At 33.2% G+C, this 19,221-nt stretch overlaps 4 protein-coding genes across 4 annotated transcripts in view; 1 reads left to right on the plus strand and 3 right to left on the minus strand.

Moving 5' to 3' along the window:
• The first annotated feature begins 198 nt into the window (after nt 1-198).
• On the plus strand, nt 199-2,819 carry LOC145750887 (corticotropin-releasing factor-binding protein-like). Its single transcript, XM_082566960.1, has 7 exons — nt 199-264; nt 596-700; nt 812-1,027; nt 1,172-1,391; nt 1,827-1,957; nt 2,380-2,485; nt 2,683-2,819. The coding sequence occupies exons 1-7, from the start codon at nt 199-201 to the stop codon at nt 2,817-2,819; spliced, it is 981 nt and encodes a 326-aa protein (XP_082423086.1).
• Nucleotides 2,820-3,286: 467 nt separating this feature from the next.
• On the minus strand, nt 3,287-5,061 carry LOC145750665 (uncharacterized). The gene has a single exon (XM_082566743.1). The coding sequence runs from the start codon at nt 5,009-5,011 to the stop codon at nt 3,620-3,622; it is 1,392 nt and encodes a 463-aa protein (XP_082422869.1). The 5' UTR covers nt 5,012-5,061; the 3' UTR covers nt 3,287-3,619.
• Nucleotides 5,062-6,955: 1,894 nt separating this feature from the next.
• LOC145749899 (uncharacterized) lies at nt 6,956-17,837 on the minus strand. The gene is made up of 19 exons (XM_082565781.1): nt 17,492-17,837; nt 16,801-16,897; nt 16,401-16,458; nt 15,407-15,451; nt 14,563-14,651; nt 14,242-14,389; nt 13,895-14,028; nt 13,521-13,699; nt 13,306-13,409; nt 12,656-13,164; nt 12,422-12,511; nt 11,767-12,271; nt 11,504-11,693; nt 11,359-11,392; nt 11,076-11,267; nt 10,897-10,992; nt 10,618-10,809; nt 8,494-10,530; nt 6,956-8,289 (listed from the first exon to the last, which is right to left on the minus strand). The coding sequence occupies exons 1-19, from the start codon at nt 17,655-17,657 to the stop codon at nt 7,275-7,277; spliced, it is 5,880 nt and encodes a 1,959-aa protein (XP_082421907.1). The 5' UTR covers nt 17,658-17,837; the 3' UTR covers nt 6,956-7,274.
• A 703-nt stretch (nt 17,838-18,540) lies between these two features.
• LOC145751485 (uncharacterized) overlaps nt 18,541-19,221 on the minus strand; it is a 36,714-nt gene continuing 36,033 nt past the window's right edge. Inside the window, exon 39 of the mRNA XM_082567656.1 lies at nt 18,541-19,131. Within this exon, the coding sequence (XP_082423782.1) occupies nt 18,982-19,131 (150 nt within the window). The 3' untranslated portion in view covers nt 18,541-18,981. The remainder of the gene's footprint in view (nt 19,132-19,221) is intronic.

Below are 19,221 nucleotides of genomic sequence, written 5' to 3' on the forward strand. Positions count from 1 at the left end.
AACAAAATAGACAATATATTTATATTCAAACCAAACTGAATTCTTTCATTTCTAAGACTTAGCAGTTAAGTTAAGTTGATTTTTGAGATAACTAAGTTTAAAAAAACTGTAAGTACTGTGTATATTATAATACTTTATCTAAACTTTGGCAATATCTAAACTTTACTTTTATTTCAAGTTTTACTCAAAACCAGCGCAATGGCAGACTGGGCCTATATTCTTATTGTGTTGCTATGTATGTGCCAACTTATTTTATCAACACAGGTAAAATTAAAAATATACCAAATTTACATAAACTTGGGTAGAAGCCTAAAGTTTTTTTTATTAATAGCACGGTACCGCCTTACTAGTAGTTGCTAACTAACTGCCGCCTGTTTAACATCGTACGAAAAATAACTGCTTATCTAATCTACAACTTGTGTACATAAGACTTAGCGAAAGTATTTGGCTGTAAGGAATGTTAGCTTGTGCTTGCTTAATGATAAGCAAAGGTTCCTAATCGAAGCTTGTAATTGCGCAATAACTATACATCCAAAGTACAATTATTGTTGTTAATTTTTTAAATGAAATAATCTAAACATTGCTGATTTTACAGGCTGTTGATGTCGTTGCACCAAAAACCGCGGGCAGCGATTCATTCTCTGACAACTTGCCAGCAAAGGCAATGAGTAAGTTAACAGCTTATTTATACAAATACGTTGTAAGCATTAAAAGAACCGCCTAGCCTTACCTACTAGCTTTTACGTTTACGTTATTACCATATTTCTATACAAATAATATTGTTTATTTTTACTACTGGCTGACAATACAGCCTTGCGCTAAAGTGCCTATTTTACAAGACTACCGTTTAACAATAAAATATGTAGACTGTGTGGATATGATCAAAGTGGAAAGCGACTTGAAATACATTCAAGGCGACGAAACTCGATCTTTGTGCGGGGTTTATTTTATTTCCAATCCGGACGAGCTGGTGTCATTGGAAATCACGAAAGCAAAACTGGATTGCGATAGCAGCGAGTTTATTGAGGTGTGTATTTATTTCAAGTATTGTATTTGTTACTAGGCTTTTGGTAGAGGCCTAAAGGCAATAAAGCATTTTAACTAGAACTGCAGATTTGCAAAAAAAGGTTAATTTTATAACAAAAAATACCAAAAATTTACATTTTTTTAGATTTTTGACGGCTGGATGGCCAGAAACAATCTTCTGCCAAGCGAGAATGATCACGTGAACAACATTGGTGACAGATTGATTAACTACTGTGCGTGGAAACAAAGCAAATCGCAGACGACATTCGAGTTTGTGTCATCGCAAAATACTGCTCTTCTGCAATTCAGACTTCATCAAAACAGCGGACTGGCAATCCGTTTCCGCAGAATTAAATCAACACAGCGTAAGCAATAAAGATTATTGTGATTTTTTATTTTTTTGCACATTTATAATAAGAAGAAAAATATAAGAAAAATTACATTAAAGCGACGAGAAAAAATGACAAAATCAATTTTCTGATTAAAAACATGCCATAAATAATAAATGTTTATATAAATATTTTATAGTATAATATGCTATGTTTTACAAACCCAAAAAAGTTATAATTTAACCAACAGCGTGGTTTAAGGGTTAAAGGCCAACGTGTGATAACTTTTTACTCATTTTGACATAGGTATACATAGTGTATAGATTACATTCACCCTACCAAAAATCTATTAGTGAAAAAAAATGTACTAGCCTGCCTTTATTTAAACTTCCTTAAAATAGCGTGTCACAAGATTTCCAAACGATTCAAGTTGCCTAGAACTGTAAGGCCAACCAACTAAAATATGTTTAGCTCTATGCAACATCGTATCGCCCTCGAACGCCGGCAAGTTTAAATGGAGATCAAGCGGAGAACGCAACTGCACTTTTTCAATGATCCAACCCACACTTCTTACCGTTAATGATATACAACTTGGTACCAAGGTAGGCAACATGTATATACTTAATTTAAGCACTTTAGATTGCTACTCTCACTAACTTTTTCTAAGTACCATTAACGTTTATCATTTTTTTTGAACCCAATCAACGATAAAATACTAAAGGTTACGCAAATGCAAAATGATTTAATTTTATATAAGTGCAAGTTACCAAAATTTTTTCAGTATATAAGTATATCTATTTCTTTTCATATTACTTTAAAATAGCAATAGTATGTTTTTAAGTCGTGTTTTAGTTATTCGTAAACGCCTGGCTCAAATGCGAATAGTGGTCTTGGTGCGACTTAAGCCAAAAACCTTTTTTGACATAACCGGCATACCACACTAATTTAAGTTTCAATAAAAATTTTGTGTATTTATATTAAATATACTTCTATATATACTTTCTATTTATATTTTGTGTATTAGAGCAAAAACAAAGAAATTTCTGAGATTGAAATTTTAAAAGGCGATTCTTTAAATGTGGCTGACATGATTGTCGTTGAAAGATTTCAATCTCCGTTTCACTCTAAAGGTAAATGTGGAAAAAATTCCTATTGAATTTTTAATGGGGCTCAATTTTAAAGTGCCCAGATTTAGACACAGCTTATGTTATAAAAACATTATGTGCCGTATAATAGATTTTTAAATTAATAATTTATATCTATATCTGATGCCTATAAGAATAGAACAGAAACTATAACCGTTTGGTCATTTTTTATTGTTTTTTAGACACCAAAAAATTTGCATTGGATCGCAGTCATTCTGCAGTTCGCATGATGTCATCGTCAAATCACGAAAACCTTATTTCGTTCAGTTACTCCAAAATGTCGGAAGAGGAAAGCGTCAAGGCCGAAATTTGTAATTAAATAAACAAAAAAAGGCAGATAAAGTAACGTCAGCATTCCAACCAATTTTATCGATATATTTTTTGTTGTTTTTGTACAAAATCGCGATGATTTTCCGCTTGAATTGCTATATTAGTCCTATAGTGTACATTGCCATTATTTCTTATGTCAACTTATACAAATTATACAATGTACTAAAATGGCATTAACAAATGCCTTATGACCACAAAACTCTATTATTTTCGGAAATACATTCTTGTAAAATATCTATCGATCATTCACTAAGTTATTGTGCAATAATGCCCTTGTCAAATTTCGTATAAACAAAAATCTATTATCGTATGTATGTTTTAAATAAATTAAAAAAAACTAGCTGTAAAAACACAACAGTATTCTTATATTTAAAAATTTATTAAAAACAGTATAGAGCGAATCTTTGTAAACAAAAAATACGTTTCTAAAAGCAGTAGAGCATTGATTTGTCATGATGTGATATGAGGCAAAATGATTGTTTATTGATGACATGAAATAAAGCTCACGGCGTGATATATTATCACTTGTCAATAAGAAATATGTAAAAAAAATTGATAGAAAACTGAAAAAATATCTGAGAGAATAAATAATTAAATTGTTACTTGTAGCTTCTAATTAGACAAACTAAATAGGGCAACTTATGCTACCTTAGTACACATAAAATATATCTGATGATAAAAAAAACATTGTTCAGAAAATAAGATAAAATTTAATTTCTGAGAAAAATTCACTTAATATTTATATATGCTTATAAAGTTTTGCATTTCATAAATTTACACTTAACCCTCTTAAGTAAATTTTGCGTTTTGGGAAAGAGGTGGCAAGTATTTATTGTGGGTCCTTCTTCGTTGGGGCTTGGGATTAACACCGAAACCGTCTAACTCATCTGCCTCCTTGTCCAACAAAAATAACTTTGATTTTTCTGTTGTTTTTTCTTTTGGAATCAATTCGTTTTCGACATCCGCCGTTGCCCGTCTTGACCGCTTTTTGTGACGTTTCGGTGACGTAAATATACCACCGGAAGTGACGTCAGAATCCTCTTGCTCGTCGCAAAGAAGAAATGTTTTTTCCTTAATGGGCGTAATCGAGTTAAGGTGGCTTGTTCGACGTCTCACACTTTGCTTGTTCGAACTCATTGAGGGGTCGTACGAGTCGGCTATGTCATCAGAAAACACGCTCATGACGTCAGAACCTTCACAGTCGACTGCTTTTTCTGTGACGTCATCGTTTAGCTCGCTTCCAATAGTGGATTGACGATTTCTACGAGGCTTCCGGGTTTTGTTGAGGTTGTGTAAACCGTTGTTTTTGTTTGTTAAACTATTGTTCGTTGCTGGTGACTTTAAAAATGAAAGAGTTTCAAGAGAATTTTGGCCCAACATCGACTCCGTTTCTTTTCGTTTTGACCTGGTTACGATCTTGCTTTTGGTTGAGTTTTGGTGAAACGGGATATCGTTAAGTTGTAAGTTTTCGTTTTTGTTGTCGTCGAACAGTTTAAGGTTTCGCATTGGAGTAGACCCGAAATTTTCTGCGGCAATTTTGTTGTTGGGCCTTCTCGGTGAACTTTTGTCTTTCATGTCAAAAGAAAACTCGTCGATTACCTCTTTTGATCTAACACGTGGCCGACGTTTTGGCACTGGGTCTTTAATTGTGTCGTCCAACTGGTCGATAAACGACTTTTCCTTTGCTTCAAGTGTAGTTTTTCGTCTTCTGCCTGGTCTTACAGGATTTGAATTTAAATCTACTTTTGCGGTCGATTGTGGTAAAATATCCTGGCCGACATTTGAATTTGTAAAGCTGTTGCAGTCCGCTACTTGTTTTGTTATTCCGTTAGTTTGCAGCTCAAGTGGTTTTCTTCTAGACTTTTTATGCTTTACAGTTTTAGATAATGCAGACATGAAAACGTCACCTTCCAATTCATGTTTTTTAGTGGATTCTTTTTCAATATCATCAAAAAAATTGTCAGCTAGGTTGGAATTAGACGAGATGGCAGGCAGAGGTTTCAGATGACTGCATTTTGATTTTGGCGGGTCTCGCAATGCTGTCAATAGTTCTAATGTAGATTTTTCTAATTCAAGGTCTTGTGTTCCAAGTCTAACCCGCCTTCTTTTCATAGCCTTAGCTCGTAAATTTGTTGATAGTACATCGCTTGTAGAATCGTCAATAATCGAATTACTATCCATGTTTTTCAAAGTTAGTACACTAGGCCTACTTTCTACTGACAGTCGTATACATTTTCTAAAAGGCAAAAAGAATTTATAAGTTTTAACACATGAGCAAAAACATTAAACCAAATTTATAAAACCAAAGCTTTAAGTAGGCTTAGTTCAAATGGCCTTTTTACTGTGCACACTTAATAAACTAGCTAACAAATCAATAAACTTCAGTGGTTATCAAAATTCATATTACTCGTCAGTTATGGCAACGCTTTTGGCGGATGATCAAAAACCCAGTATCTCTACGCGCTAAAGTAGCAAGCCATACCAATAAACAAAGGCATTTGACGCCACAGCGACGCGAAAAAGCGGATTTGATTTGGCAAAGTGAAGACACGAGCTTCTGTACTAAGTTGACTGCGTATTCAAGGGCCCTTGGCAGCCAACGAAGCCCTACTGTAAAGTAACGATAGTTGCGGCCCATTAAAAAGCTCAAGTGAGTGAACAAAATATTCACTTTGTTTTTGAAACGATTTTAAACCTGGGTCACTCACTGCTTTCTGAAGGGTCTACTCTAAACGACAATCTGACCAAAAACAACAACTCTCTTTATTGCTCGACTTCGTGGGAAGGTAATAAATGTTACCGGAACACCAGCGCTATAATGGAAAAACTACAACCGTGTAGAAGAAAAACGGACTAAACATACAGCACGGGGCTCGTAAATTCTCTATTTTGTGGCAACCGGGCTTAGTTACTAATGTATTGCCGCCTGACAGCCGCAAACAATTAAAAACCAGTTCAGTTTGATGACAAACGAGATATTAGAGTTGTTTTTAAGCTCACTAATATACCAACACAGACCAATAAGCAAATTGTAACTGCTTCGTTCTTATATATATACCCATGGTTGATTTATACTCTGCCAAACTTAGATCATCTTTTAAATAAAACATGTTTAACAGGACAATATTAATCCATTTTAATACACACCTTCTAAATATAATACAGCACACTTTTACGTCATAACTTTAAGACCACCGGCTATACAACTAATACTTTAAATCAAGTTTTTGTCGAGGTACGCTCATGAATAAGTAATAACTTCCCAAATAGTTTTATCTGCTAAAATTGTGAATTATTCTTTGAAAATTACCACTTGAAAAAAGTGTCAAATATATCATTGACGTAAGCAAAAAAATTCCAAACTCGGTGATAAGCATTTTTACCTTTAAAGCATCAATTATTCTAGAAATACTACCGGTTGCGTGTATAGAATTTTAAATAATAAGCCCCTACACCTACAAAGATTGCATACGTAGGCTGCTTGAATGCTGCATACTACAACTTTCTTTTTCTTAAACCCAGGGCAATCAAAAAACAATAAATAAAATTCCTTATTTTCCAAGGCAAACATTAAAGCGCCTAGCAGTAATAACAAGCAGATTTTTGTGTAATTTGTAAATGTTTACTCAATTGAATTGCTACAAGTCAAGACACTAACTTTGACAAAACAAGTACTAATCATGCTATAAATACTCGAAAAACAAGGAATTTATAGTGACAGCAGTAAAAATACTTGTTTTTCTGCTCTGTTTAAAAAAATGCTGATTCAGTTCAGTTTATAATTTTATTTCGAGCTTTAAAAGCTGTCCTAATAAGAATTTTAATTAAATATTTAAAAGAGTAAAAAATTTATTTGTAGTGGCACATGATTAACATGGTGCAATATATGCAGGTGACACAAAGTCACGTGACTTTTTTGTTGTGGTTTAAGTACAAACACCTACTAGACAGTTTTACAACCTTTACATAAAACAGGTTTTTCTAATTCATCAAAGGGACTGGAAATCTGTAAGTATTCTACTAATTTGTTGATTTATTAAAACAGTTTTTAAATAAAATCTAACTATTTTATTCAACTTAATTTTATTTAACCCATTTAAATAATGTTAGATTATAAAACAAAAGTTCAAATTAATTTTAATTTATTTTTCATTGTCGACCTTGCAAAAAAAACAATAACAAAAATTTCCATTTTGCAAAATAACAAATTAAAGAACTTATAGAAAACTGATAGTGCGAAAAACCTCCAAAATGTATTACAATTTTACAACAGTTTTTTTTTAGATTATCACCCAGTTAAAAAAACTTAGTTTTAGGTTTACCAGGGTGCAAAGTCAAAAAACATAATGCTAAAATACAAAATGATTTGCTTTTAAAAAGAGTTGTAATGATAAACAAAAAAATGCACAAATTTTACCCCAAAACTCGCATAGTTTGTTAAAAGTTAATTTGGTATAGGTCGCCTATCTTGCGAAGAAGATCTATCATCGTCGTCGTCAGAATAACGCTTTCTTCGATGATGGTGCCTTTTTCTTCTTTTCTCTTTTTTGTTACGTTTGTGGTGGTACTCGTTGTGCGGCGATCTCTCGTCGTATTTCGCTCGGTCGCTCAAATCGTCGCTATATCTTCGCTTGGACGATTTCTTGTGGGATTTATTAGATTCCTTGTTTAGATCTCCCTCGTTTCGACCTCTGCGATATTCACGATCGCGCGAATCGTAACGCTGTTGTCTTCGATTGTCGGATTTGCTATTGCTTCTTGCATCCCTAGGAATATGATCATCGATCCTTGGATGTTTGGAGGATCTCGAAGATCGGTAATCATCTTCGTGATGATTATCCAATCGCTCTTCCTCCGATATATTATTAACTGCAGGTTTTTCGACGTCTTTTGATTTTTTTGGTTTTTGATCAACCGGAAATTCGTCGGCTTCACTGGTCTTAACCTTGTTTTTGTGTTTGTTCTTTTTTTTCTTTTTCTTCTTCTTTTTTTTCTCGGTGACTTCTTCAGGCTGACTAAAGTCAGAGAAGTTATTCGTCAGATCAAGAACATCGACTTCGTTGAATTCAGCGCTTTCCTTTCTAGAAGATCGCATTGAGGTGACTGTGACACTCTTCCCTTTCACTGCAACTGTGTCCTCTTTCTCCGGATTATTACTCAACGAGACTTTCCTCGCTTGCGCCCCTTCGTCAATCTTCGAACTCCTCCTTAATGTGATCACCATTCTTGCATCAGAAACGTCAGAAGAAGGAGCGGGAGCTGGTTTGGAAGGAGGAGGAACAGTGGATGAGTCACTCGATTCAAAAACTTTATCGGAGGAGTCTTGTTGCTTAAGATCTGTAATCGGTTTTCTTTTGATTTTGATCCTTCTGCCTTTTGGTTTGGGTGGAGGACTTTTTGCTTTAGGAGAAAGTTGTTTCTTTTTTTCCTGAGCATTATCATCTTCAGATTCTTCCCATCTGAAAATCCAATTTTTAAATATCATACATTTTTTTTTTAAAATAAGCCAAATCTTATAGTTATAAGAAAGCTAAATAGTAAAACAAAATAACAAAAAGACTATTATTTTTACCTTGTTAACTTTTAATGTAAAACAAAGGAGAAGTTTAAAGTTTAACTGATTTTACAAAACTTTACTAAACATGAAGAAAACTTTTACTTACTTTGATTTAGGGATTGTAATTTTCAGCAATTCATCGCCAGTAGGTGGAGGTCCTGTGCCATCATATTCAATCAACTTAACTGGAGTTGGAGATTTCTTTCTTCGAGATTTAGAGGACTTTGTGGATGCTGCAGGCTTCCACTTTCTCTTTTTCTTCTTTTCTTTCTTAGAATCGCTCGCCTCTTCTTGCAGAGTTTTCTCCTCAATTTTTTGGTCGTTTTCTGGTTTTGGTGTGTTATCTACATTTTCAGTTTCTTTGTTGGTGGAAACTGGTGATTTTTCCACTACTTCTTCTGGTGTTTCCATTTTTTCACTAGTGTCTTTTGACTGGTTCTTCTCTGGCAATTCTAAATCATTTTTATTCACCTGATTACTATCAGTTTCTTCTGGTTTCTGGGTAACAGATGGTTCAACTTCAAGTGGTTCATCAAATACTGGTTCTTCACCGTAGTTGTCTGGTGTCCCAATAACTGGTGTTTTAAGTTGGTCTTCAAATGGTTCTTTTTCATTTGGTTGGTCTTTGATTGGTTCTTTTTTATTTTCAATCATTTGATTTTGATCATCTTGATTTGGACTCTTATTCAATCGAATTTCAGATTCAATTGGTTTTTCAACATTTACATGATCATCTTTTTTAGCAGTTGGAGACAGCTCACTAGGTACTTGTTGATCAACACTGGTGTTTTTTACCATTTCATTTGGTTCTGTAACAGCGTCTTGTTTTTGTACATTTTCTTGCAATTGTTTATCTACCCTGTCTTCTTTTTTAGACTTGTTTTTCTTTGATTTCCTACCAACATCGATGCTACTAATTTTAATATTAATCGAAGGTCGATCGCTGTTGATTTTAGATGATTTTGTCTTGACAAAATGCTCTGGTTTTGTTTTGACCTGTCGCTCTGGTGTAATGGATCGGTCATCACTAGGCCTATTTGGGTTCTGATGCCTTGAAGAACTAGAATTGTTTTGTCTTGATTTTGGATCGGTTCGAGATCTTGGCCTGTCTTCAGTAGATCTTTTAGAGGTTGGTCGACGTTTTTCGCTCATTCTTTTAGTAGAATCAGATCTATTTGAATACGACTCACCCTTGTCTCTTGATTTTTGAGATTCTTGATATCGATTTTCGGGTCTATCGCCTCTTCTTCTTTCCATACTTGAGTTATCTTTCCGAGTCCTTGATGTCTCTTGTTTTACACCTCTTTCTTCCCTTCTGTCAGGTTTGTAATTTGCATCCCTTCCCTGATGTGGAGGAGCATGTCTAGAAGACCGATCTCTCTCTGCATCATTTCTTATCATTTCATGCTCCATCATTAGAGCTTCTTCTTCAGGAGATGGGCGTTCATCTCGTACAGGAGTTGCATCACCTTCTTCCTGGAGTTCAGGTTGTGGAGGAGTAAATCTATTCCTTTTATTTGCACCTCGATCCTGGGAGTAAGGCTGCTGAGTTTGGCCTTGGTAACCATCCCTTTTTTTATTCCTCCTGTCCTCATCATTATAATAGCGCTCTCGGCTTCCATAGTCTTGATTTCTTGAATTTCCCTTCCGCATCCCTTTTTCATTTTCTTGGCGACGAAATGATCTTGGAGACAGTCTTCGCTGAGATCCCGCAGGTGGGATCTGATCATATCCTCCAGCAAATGCTTTTAGCCTAGATGACATATCAGAACCTCCTGAAGTTGGAAGATTTGAGTTGTGCGAAGGAGGGGGAATTAGTGTGGAGTTTGTTCCTGGAGGAGATGGTGATTTTGAATATCTTGAATTTGTAAAACGATCATAAGGAGGAGGAGGCATGATCCCTTTTTCGTACCAATCCCTCTCGTAAGCTTGCCTGTAGTAAGCTAACAACGCTTTTTCCATCTCCATTTCTGCCATTTCTTTGGTAGGAAGCCCAGGGATAGTTTGCTGGGTGAGCATAGGAGTGGAAGAGGGTTGATTACGCTCTTGAGAGGTATAAGGTTGCCGCCGTCGACCTCCACTTCTTCCACGATCCGGGGATCGTCGGGGTGGGGGAGAAAATGAAGATTCTCTACTTTTTCTCCTTAAATCAATAAAACACATTTTTTATTAAAGTTTTTTTTTTTCTGTGCAGCAAATAGAAAAAAAATATATAAAAAACAAACTCTACCTTCTTCGTTTTGGTGGAGTTTGATTTTTCCTTGATGTGTTTCGTTTTCGATTCTTGACAGGGGTCAGGGACCGCGACCTTGATCTTGACCTTCTTCGGCGACCTTTAGCACTAGGCTTTTTCTTATTTTGTCGATATCTCCTTCTGGGCGAAGTTGATCTTGATCTACTTCGTGAATAAGAACTACTTGACCTTTTAAACAATTTTTAAATCAGCAAAATTAAAAAAAATCTTGAAGAAAGATTTTTTACAAAATTTTGTAAAAAAAAATTTACGAACCAAGATGATCCCGAAGAGTAAGAACTTCCTGATGTTGATGTATAACTGGAGGAAGATGTGTACGAAGACGAGGAGCTGTAACTATCACTTCTTGATCTGAATACATTGATTTTTTAGATTTTTTTTTAAAAATTGAAATTGATCTAATGAATAAAAAAAAAAAAAAACGAAGTTAATACCTTCTTCTTCTGTTTGATCCTCTTCCGTTCTTTCTTCTTGAGATCTTTTTTGTGAACTCATCCGACATGATGTCCAACTTTGACTTCCTGCTTCTCTCAGATCGTTTTCTCGGAGATCGATCATCGTATCTCCTCCTGGATGGGGAGTAATGCCGAGAAGATCGATTTTGATCAGATCGACTTGACTCTTTTCTAAAATCAAAAAAAAAATTCAAAAATTTGTTTTAACTAATATAAACAGAGTAAAAAAAATCAATCAAACTGCAAAAAGGGTTTTATTTACCTTACATCACGATCATTTCTGCTGGAAGATACGACTGCAAAACGAAAATAAATTATTTTTTTGACAACTTAAATTGTAGTTTAACAAAACACAATAACTAAACATATATACTAGATAAAAATATTTATAAATATTTGGTATTTACCAACTGGTTGAGTAGTTGTTATTGGTGGGGGTGCTAAAATAGGGGGCAACACCCCCAAAGGTGGAGGGGGTAAACTGTGAGGAGGAAATCCTGGTGGGGGTCGATTGAACTGGGCAAGGTGAGGGGGTAAAAGATTAAAAGGAAATGGAATTGGGGGCCGAGCTAGCACTTGAATTCCCGATGTCGCAATCTGAAATTAAAAATAAAATATTTTTAAAATTTTATTTTCTATTATTTTACCAATTTAATTTTATTTTGCTTACTGTTGGTGGTGGTATGCTCAGAAGAGCTGAGTTAATTGACAGAGTTGGAGGAAGGAGAGTAGGAGGTGGGATGCTCATCTGAGGCACACTGGGTCGCAACATCGGAATATTTGGGGTCGGGAGCAAAGACGATGTGGTGTTGACTGAAGGAGGAGGCTGGGAGATCGAGACCCGATAAACCTGAGGAGCTGCTTCAAGCTTAAGCTTAATTTTTTCCTCTATTTCTTGTGAAATTTGGTCTTCTCTAGAAGTATCTTCCTTAGTGTCCTCCTCATCGAATTCCTCCTTGGGAGTAACCTCTGGAGAAAACTTTGCCTCCTCTTCATTGTCTCCTAGAGGTTGTAATGAGTCAGCATCCTCGTCATTTGCAACATCTGGTTTTATGTCTAGAGGAATCTCTGCAGATACAGTGAATGAGAGTTCAGAGTTGTTTACTGAGTTTGGTAGGGGATAGATCCCAGATAAAGATGTAGATGTTGCAGAGATGTTTTCCACTTTAACTTGACTAAAACAGAGTAAAGCTTGTTTAACTATTAAACTTGACATATTAGCTAGGTTGTGTATATGCGTTTCTGGCATTAATTTTATACTTAAAAAGATTAAACAAAGTTTCAAAAAAATTTAAGTAAAAATCCTCCTTTATCATATTACTTACTTTTGTTGGTCCATCAAAGGGCGAACCACTTTTGCAACTGGTGGGGATATTCCAGGTGGTAATGGTTGTTCAGCTGGTGTAAGATTTACTCTGTCAAAAAAAGATAAAATAAGTGTTTATTTTTTTTTTACAAAAACACAGTATATATATACTAAACAATATTTATTCTAAACTTTAGGCAAAAAATAGCTTGAAAATTATCTGCAATTATCTTTTAGTTAATTGAACACTTACTTTTTTGAAATATCGCCAGTGCTTGGTGTGGAGTTAAAAGTATAACTATCACTCCTAGGGGTAACTCCCTGAGGTTGGGTCGTTGCCGCTTCTATTGGGGTTGACTGAGCAGTGGGCTCATTAACCACCGGGGTAGTTTCGCTACTTTTTAACTCAGTCTCCTCCTTAGCTGGGGTTATATTTGTCTTCTGGGATCCCAAAGTGATCCGAATAGGTTGGGTTGGGTCATGGGGTGATGAACTCCCCGTCTCGTTTCTTTTAGGGATTGTGTAGCCCCGACTTACGATCTGTTCTGTTGCAGCTCTTACTACATAACCACCGCCACTAGATGACCTCGCATTTTGCTTAAACATGTTTATAGAGTTGGATTGGGCTGGGGCATATGATACCTTGCTTGGAGCCTTTGGTTTGGGTTTTGGTTTTTGCTCAGTTGAAGCTGGTCGGGGCCAGACTGGAGCGTTTGCTTTCATTTTACTTATACCGGTGTCATTGCGAAACTTGTTTACAGCCTGATGATTTAATAAAAATTAGGTATATTGTATAAAAAATCCAATTGCATTTATTTTTACACAGTTAAAAAAACTATTTAAGCATACCCAAGTTGCACATAGTCAAATCAAACAGAAAAAAATGTTTTAAAAAAGGTTTACCTGTCTCAGGAACTTGTTAGCGATAAGTGAGTCAGGGGAAATATTGCTTTTATGACAAGTGGGGCATTCATGTGTATCTGAATCCAACAATGCATTTCTAATACCTGTAATTTAAAAAATGAAATTAAAAAAAAAAATTCTATCTAAGCTATGTATTTAAATCTTCCACAAATAAACAAAAATGTTTTTAATTCGAAAAATAATTTTTTATTTACATTCGTCGCAGTAACTGTTTCCGCAACAAGGTATCACCACTGCATCCACTAGTAGGTCTTTACATAGAAGACAGATCAGTTCATCCGGGATCGGCTCCTCTTCATCTTCTGGCTCTTCTTCTTTTTTCACTCCTGGAAGGAAAGGAGGCCTCTCTTTTTTACCAACATCATATCCTTTTCTACATAGTCAAAAAAACGAATAAAATTTAAAAAAAAATAGGAATTTTAATTAAAATAACATATAAAATGTTGACTCTAAATACATACAAAAAAAAGTTACATTTTGTTAAATTAAACATAAATCAGCACAAGAAAAATTTAAATTTTAAATAGCTGATGAAAATAATGCTAATTAAAGTAAAATCTAATCGTACTTGTCCATCAGAGGAACAACATATCTTCCGTCAGCAGTTAACATTGCACCTTTTGATTCCTTATTTACAACAACCATTTGACTTCTGGGTATACCTGTGGCATGTCGCATCATTTTTGCTCTATCTGGTTCGTTCTAAAGTAAAAAAAATTAATTAAATTATTTTTAATTTTTAACATAAATAAAGAAACATAGAGTCGAGTAAGTCAAATGAATTAAAACATAAGGTAATAAATTTAAAAAACTTACTTAAAACTTACTTAAAATATTTTTTCATTAAAAAGGTTTTTTTTTGGAGTAAACGACAAAAAAAAGAGAATAAAAATAGTTTTATTCAGATATTCTTACCTTTGATGAGGGGCAGTGAGTAGAGTAATGGCCGTTTTGATTGCAACGAAAACAACGAACCAAGGTCGTGGCAGTATTTCCAGCAACACTGCTGGGATTGGAACTTGCGTTGTATTTGTAAGTTCCAAATCGAGGTGGACGAACAAAACTAAAAAAAAATTGAAATTAAAAAATTGACAAAAAAACAATTTTATTAGTATTTAGTTTGATTTAGCTTTCCAAGTTGTAAAAAAACGAAAAAAAATGTTAAATCAAGTGTTTTTGTAACCACTCACTGGAATAGCAAAATTTTGTTATTTTTAAAGTAAATAAGGTAATTACTTTGATGGATCATATTCGTTAGTCGATTGCTTGATAGCCACTTTAATTTTGTCTTCTTCCGTAGCATTTGCTTTCGCCAGGTTACTTGTCTGAAATTTGTGTTACTTTCTTACTTAACGATATATACAACGTATAATTTGGTGTAATCAACTCAATAAATAATTTATTGATGTAATACAGCAATCAAATACACATGTACATTGAAGCCACTACAGTTACAATTACCAAGCATTAAAAAATACAACAAATTAAATTTTTAAATGTGTATTATTTTTTTCTTTATATTTTTTGTAATATTTTATCATGATTGAACAGTGGTAAAAGAAAAAATAAAACAAGCTTAGGAATGGGTTAAATTATAGTTTGTTTATCATAATTTAAAATAAATAAAGTTGGTGTATTATAACCACAACAGTCTATACCACAACACTTTTAAAGTGATTAAGATTTATGGAATTTTTATGGTAAAGTTTTACAAATTCTAAATGAACAAAATAAAAATTTGGCCCATCCCTAATGCCTGCTAAATAAACAGAAAAACTTGAGCAGGCCAAATCTTATATTCAAACCTATAACAACTGATAAGAAATAGTGTCATAACATACCAGTATACAAAATAGCCTAGGGGAACTGACAACCAATTTTACTTTATAATTTATTCAGATGGTATGTAGTATATGTAGACCTTATAATGCAATGTGTGGATGTTATTAGTAAAATATGTGTATATGCAACTATTGAACTTAAGCTTATCAGATTTCGAATTATTGTGTAAGAATAAATTTACTAAATTTGGCCCACCCAAGTGTAATAAACAGTGTCACTTTAAAAGAGAAACAATTACCTTAAATAGCTCATCGAAGCTAAGTTTTTGTGCTGTTTCATTTTCCTTTATTGAAAGAATAAATGTTGTTATTAGTAATTTAATTTCACAATCAAATTTTTAATGAAATAAAAACACTTTTCTAAATAAACATCATAAATTTTCTGAAAATAAAAATTAAATTGAGGTAATAGGATTTGGCAAAAATTAAGAACTTATATATAAACATAAAAATAGCAAAAATTTAAGTTAATAAAAGAATACATTTTATAACGTTCAACAATATATATTTTCGAAACACAAAAATTTATTAATATAAAACATAACATTTTTTCATTAAAGAGTTTGAGCTCCTGGTCCTGGTAAAATTGAATTAGTTTCTTTGAAAATAACTAAGTTTAAAATTCCAGTTGTTACCTTACCTGAATAGCTTATCAAAGTAAACTTGTTTTTTATTGATAATAAAAGCATTTGTTGGTATTGCAATAAACCACTTACAGGGAAATGGTTCTGTATTTTTTCATCACTCAAAAAAGTCTTCCCAACAAAATTTTATTAACAAACAGCATTTAAATAAATAAAACAAAGCACGACATGTTTAATCGGTTATAAATATAAAATCAGTACTAATAATAAAAAATTAAAGCATATAGTTTATAACTAATTTAAACAAACAGGGTTTTTAGAATTAAACCCATTTATAACTAATTTCACAATATACATTTCACAATATGTGTTTAAATAACAGAAGGATGTATGTAAATTGACTTAACTTGTTAGCAACCGCCTGTTAATGGATTTAAAAATTTCCAGAAACTAGATTGCCAAGACAGTAAGCCACAACTAATAGCTAATACATAGTATTATACAATATATATTTATATAAAAATGTTCCTAGAACATACTAAATGTAATAAACACAATTACTGCATTCGTTCTGTAAAGTTGCAAAAGTATAAACCGAAAAACAAATTTGTTATATTACCACAGAAAAGATACTTGTTTGTATACATACTTGAGTGGTCTTGGGTGTGGCTGCTACGGTGTAGGCTGAAGAGGTATCTGACTTTTTCCTGTAAAATAAACAAAAAGTTAAAAAAGGTTTAATGCATTTTCATTTAATTAATTTTACAGCCTAAACATTGACCAACTTAGTTATTTCAACTCGGTCCTAAGTCAACTGTAGCAGTTTGGGGTATTATAAATGATTATCGACTAATAATTTATCTGCTAATTGTTTTTTTTTTTGGCTAGGCAGGAGTTAATACGGTTTATAAGAAACAAACGCAGATCCTAATAAAATTGTTTTTCTGTAGAATTACAACCACAATCTTCTGCGATGCCAAGCAAATTAAACACTGTTAAGTTCTAATTTTTTTACAGCTATACAAAAATCAAAACATAAAAATACTTACACAACATAAACTTTCGAATCTCTAACGGATCCAAGAGGAATTCGACGAATAAGAACAGCGGTATTTTTCGGAATTAAAGTTGATTCGTCCTTGTAAACTACAAACATAAAACATAATATTAAAAATTTGTTTCCGAAATAAAAATCTTACTTATAAATAGGCAGCAATAACACAAAAATACCTATTATAAATATGAATCTTTAGTAAATACCAATTTAATTTACAAACTTTTATTAAGCAGAGGGTTTAAAGGGTTATTAGGTTAAGGGAATTATTATAAACCTTAAAAGTTAGGGTAAAGTTTAATTAACAAAATTTGTAAGAGTAGTTAAGTGCCTTATTTTCAAAGACGTTGATTCATTATTGGGATCTCTATTACTTCCGCACGCCCGAACCTAAGTATGGCAATTGTTCAACCAGACATTAAAAATAAGTTGAAATATGATTTAATGAGTATAACTTAGTCCGCTTTACGAGTCAGATGTGTTAATGGGCAGAAGGGTAAACTGAATATGTGAGGGTTAGGGTAAGGGTTTAATTTATGCAACCTCTTTGTTTAATTACATGTGCCGTATTTCGATTACACACCCTGTTTATGTAGGGCATGCGAAACTAATAGAGATCCCATTATTGTTTTAATTCGTAACACAGATTATTAATTAGTTTACAAAAACAATAAAATTTTGCTTACCTTGAAGAGTTTGTGCATTTGTAATGTGAAGATCCAATTCAGTGCTTTTTAGCTTTTGTTTTTCCATAATCGCCTTTTTGAGATCGTACAACGAAATGCTAATTCCGTCGAAAGTAACATTTTTGTATTCGTTACTGCTTGAAAACTTGTAATGTATGGCAGACATTTTACTTCTTTCGATTATAAATGTTGGTAGCAATTTTCAAATAAATAAACGTCAACTACTAAACTTAACAACTTTTCATTTTTCAATTAAGATGTTGCTTTGTCAATTTCACTGTTTGTTGGAATAAATTTACGTAAAATTGCAAAACTTTTGGAAAACTGTGAAAGCGCGACGACGACAACGTTGTGAAATTTTTTCTTTTCGTGGTCACGTGATTGTAATCTCAAAGCAGCAGCCTTGTGGCTAAAGAAAAAATAGTGTAACGTTTATCCTTAATATAAAATGTATATTTATACCGAAATGCTGTCAAATTTAAGGAAGCAACTATTTACAATTTAGCCTGTAAGTTAAAATAAATAAGCCTTTAAGTTGAAATAAATAAGACACCTAATATTGTACGAGTTTATGTGGGAGACAAGTTTGTACCAGCGGTAGCCACTTACTTCATAAAGTTGCCGTTTTCATAAACAATAAAGGATAAAAAAATAAAGATGTCTAGGTTAATAACATGAATTACATTGTCACTTTAAACTGGTTTCAAAACTTGAGTTTGCTACCTAAACTCATCCGACTAAGTTTAATGGCAAAGTAGGCTTGCCAACATATCAACTCGACTTAAAATTTGTAGTACAACTTGTAGTCACAGTGTATACTTAGGGTTCCTCTAAATAAGCTTTGTTTAATGTTTATAAGCCAGCAACTTGGTCTTATGTAGCTGTTTTTGCCCCCTAGCAATGTGTGCAACCGTGCTTATTTAGCATTTTAGTTCAGTTCGGCAATTTATGTACATTTCACACAAAATATACACAACCTATTTACTTAACCAACAAAATAAACTAATATCTAACCTTCTGTCTGTATAAAAAAAAAAAAAAAATAACTTTGAAATAAATGTATTTGTGTTTTACAATAGTAATAATAAGCACGAAGCAGTTGAGAATAGCAGCTCACATAATGTGTCCAACCAAGACACAACATTTTAAGAAGTTGAAAGAAATTTTTCTTTACATAAAAATATCACAGTGTTAAAAAGTTAAGTAACTTTCCCGAAAAAAATGTTTAAATTTTATTCGGTGCTTTGTTAGATATAAAAGCAGATTTTTTTTTGAAGTTGTTACTGTATTGAAAAACGTTTCTTAAAAATTTGTTGTTACTAAATGTTGGTTCGTCGATAAAACAACAATACACCAAGCACAGTTTAAAAAAGTAGTACAAAACATCTTTGCTATGTGCCTATAAGCAAATATAATAGGGAACACAGATACATAAAAGTACAAAATATTGAAAAATCAACCAAAAGAAAAAGTTAAATAGCAATAATGTTTCAAGTTTCAAAATATTTAAATATTTCTGTAACATAAGACATAACTCTCTGCCAGTCTGGCCTTTCGAGTTTTGTCATTTCTTCAACGCTTAAAACAGGTTCAATTCCAACACTCTCTGCAGCTGCGAAGGCAAGTCGAAAATGTTTGGCCTGCAATAGAAAAAAAATGTTTAAAAAAAGGAAAGTTAATTTAAACCTAATAATAAATACTAAACATGTGTAAAATATAACAAAACTTAA

The sequence above is a fragment of the Corella eumyota genome, chromosome 4, assembly GCF_963082875.1.
Source record: "Corella eumyota chromosome 4, kaCorEumy4.1, whole genome shotgun sequence".
NCBI lineage: Eukaryota > Metazoa > Chordata > Ascidiacea > Phlebobranchia > Corellidae > Corella > Corella eumyota.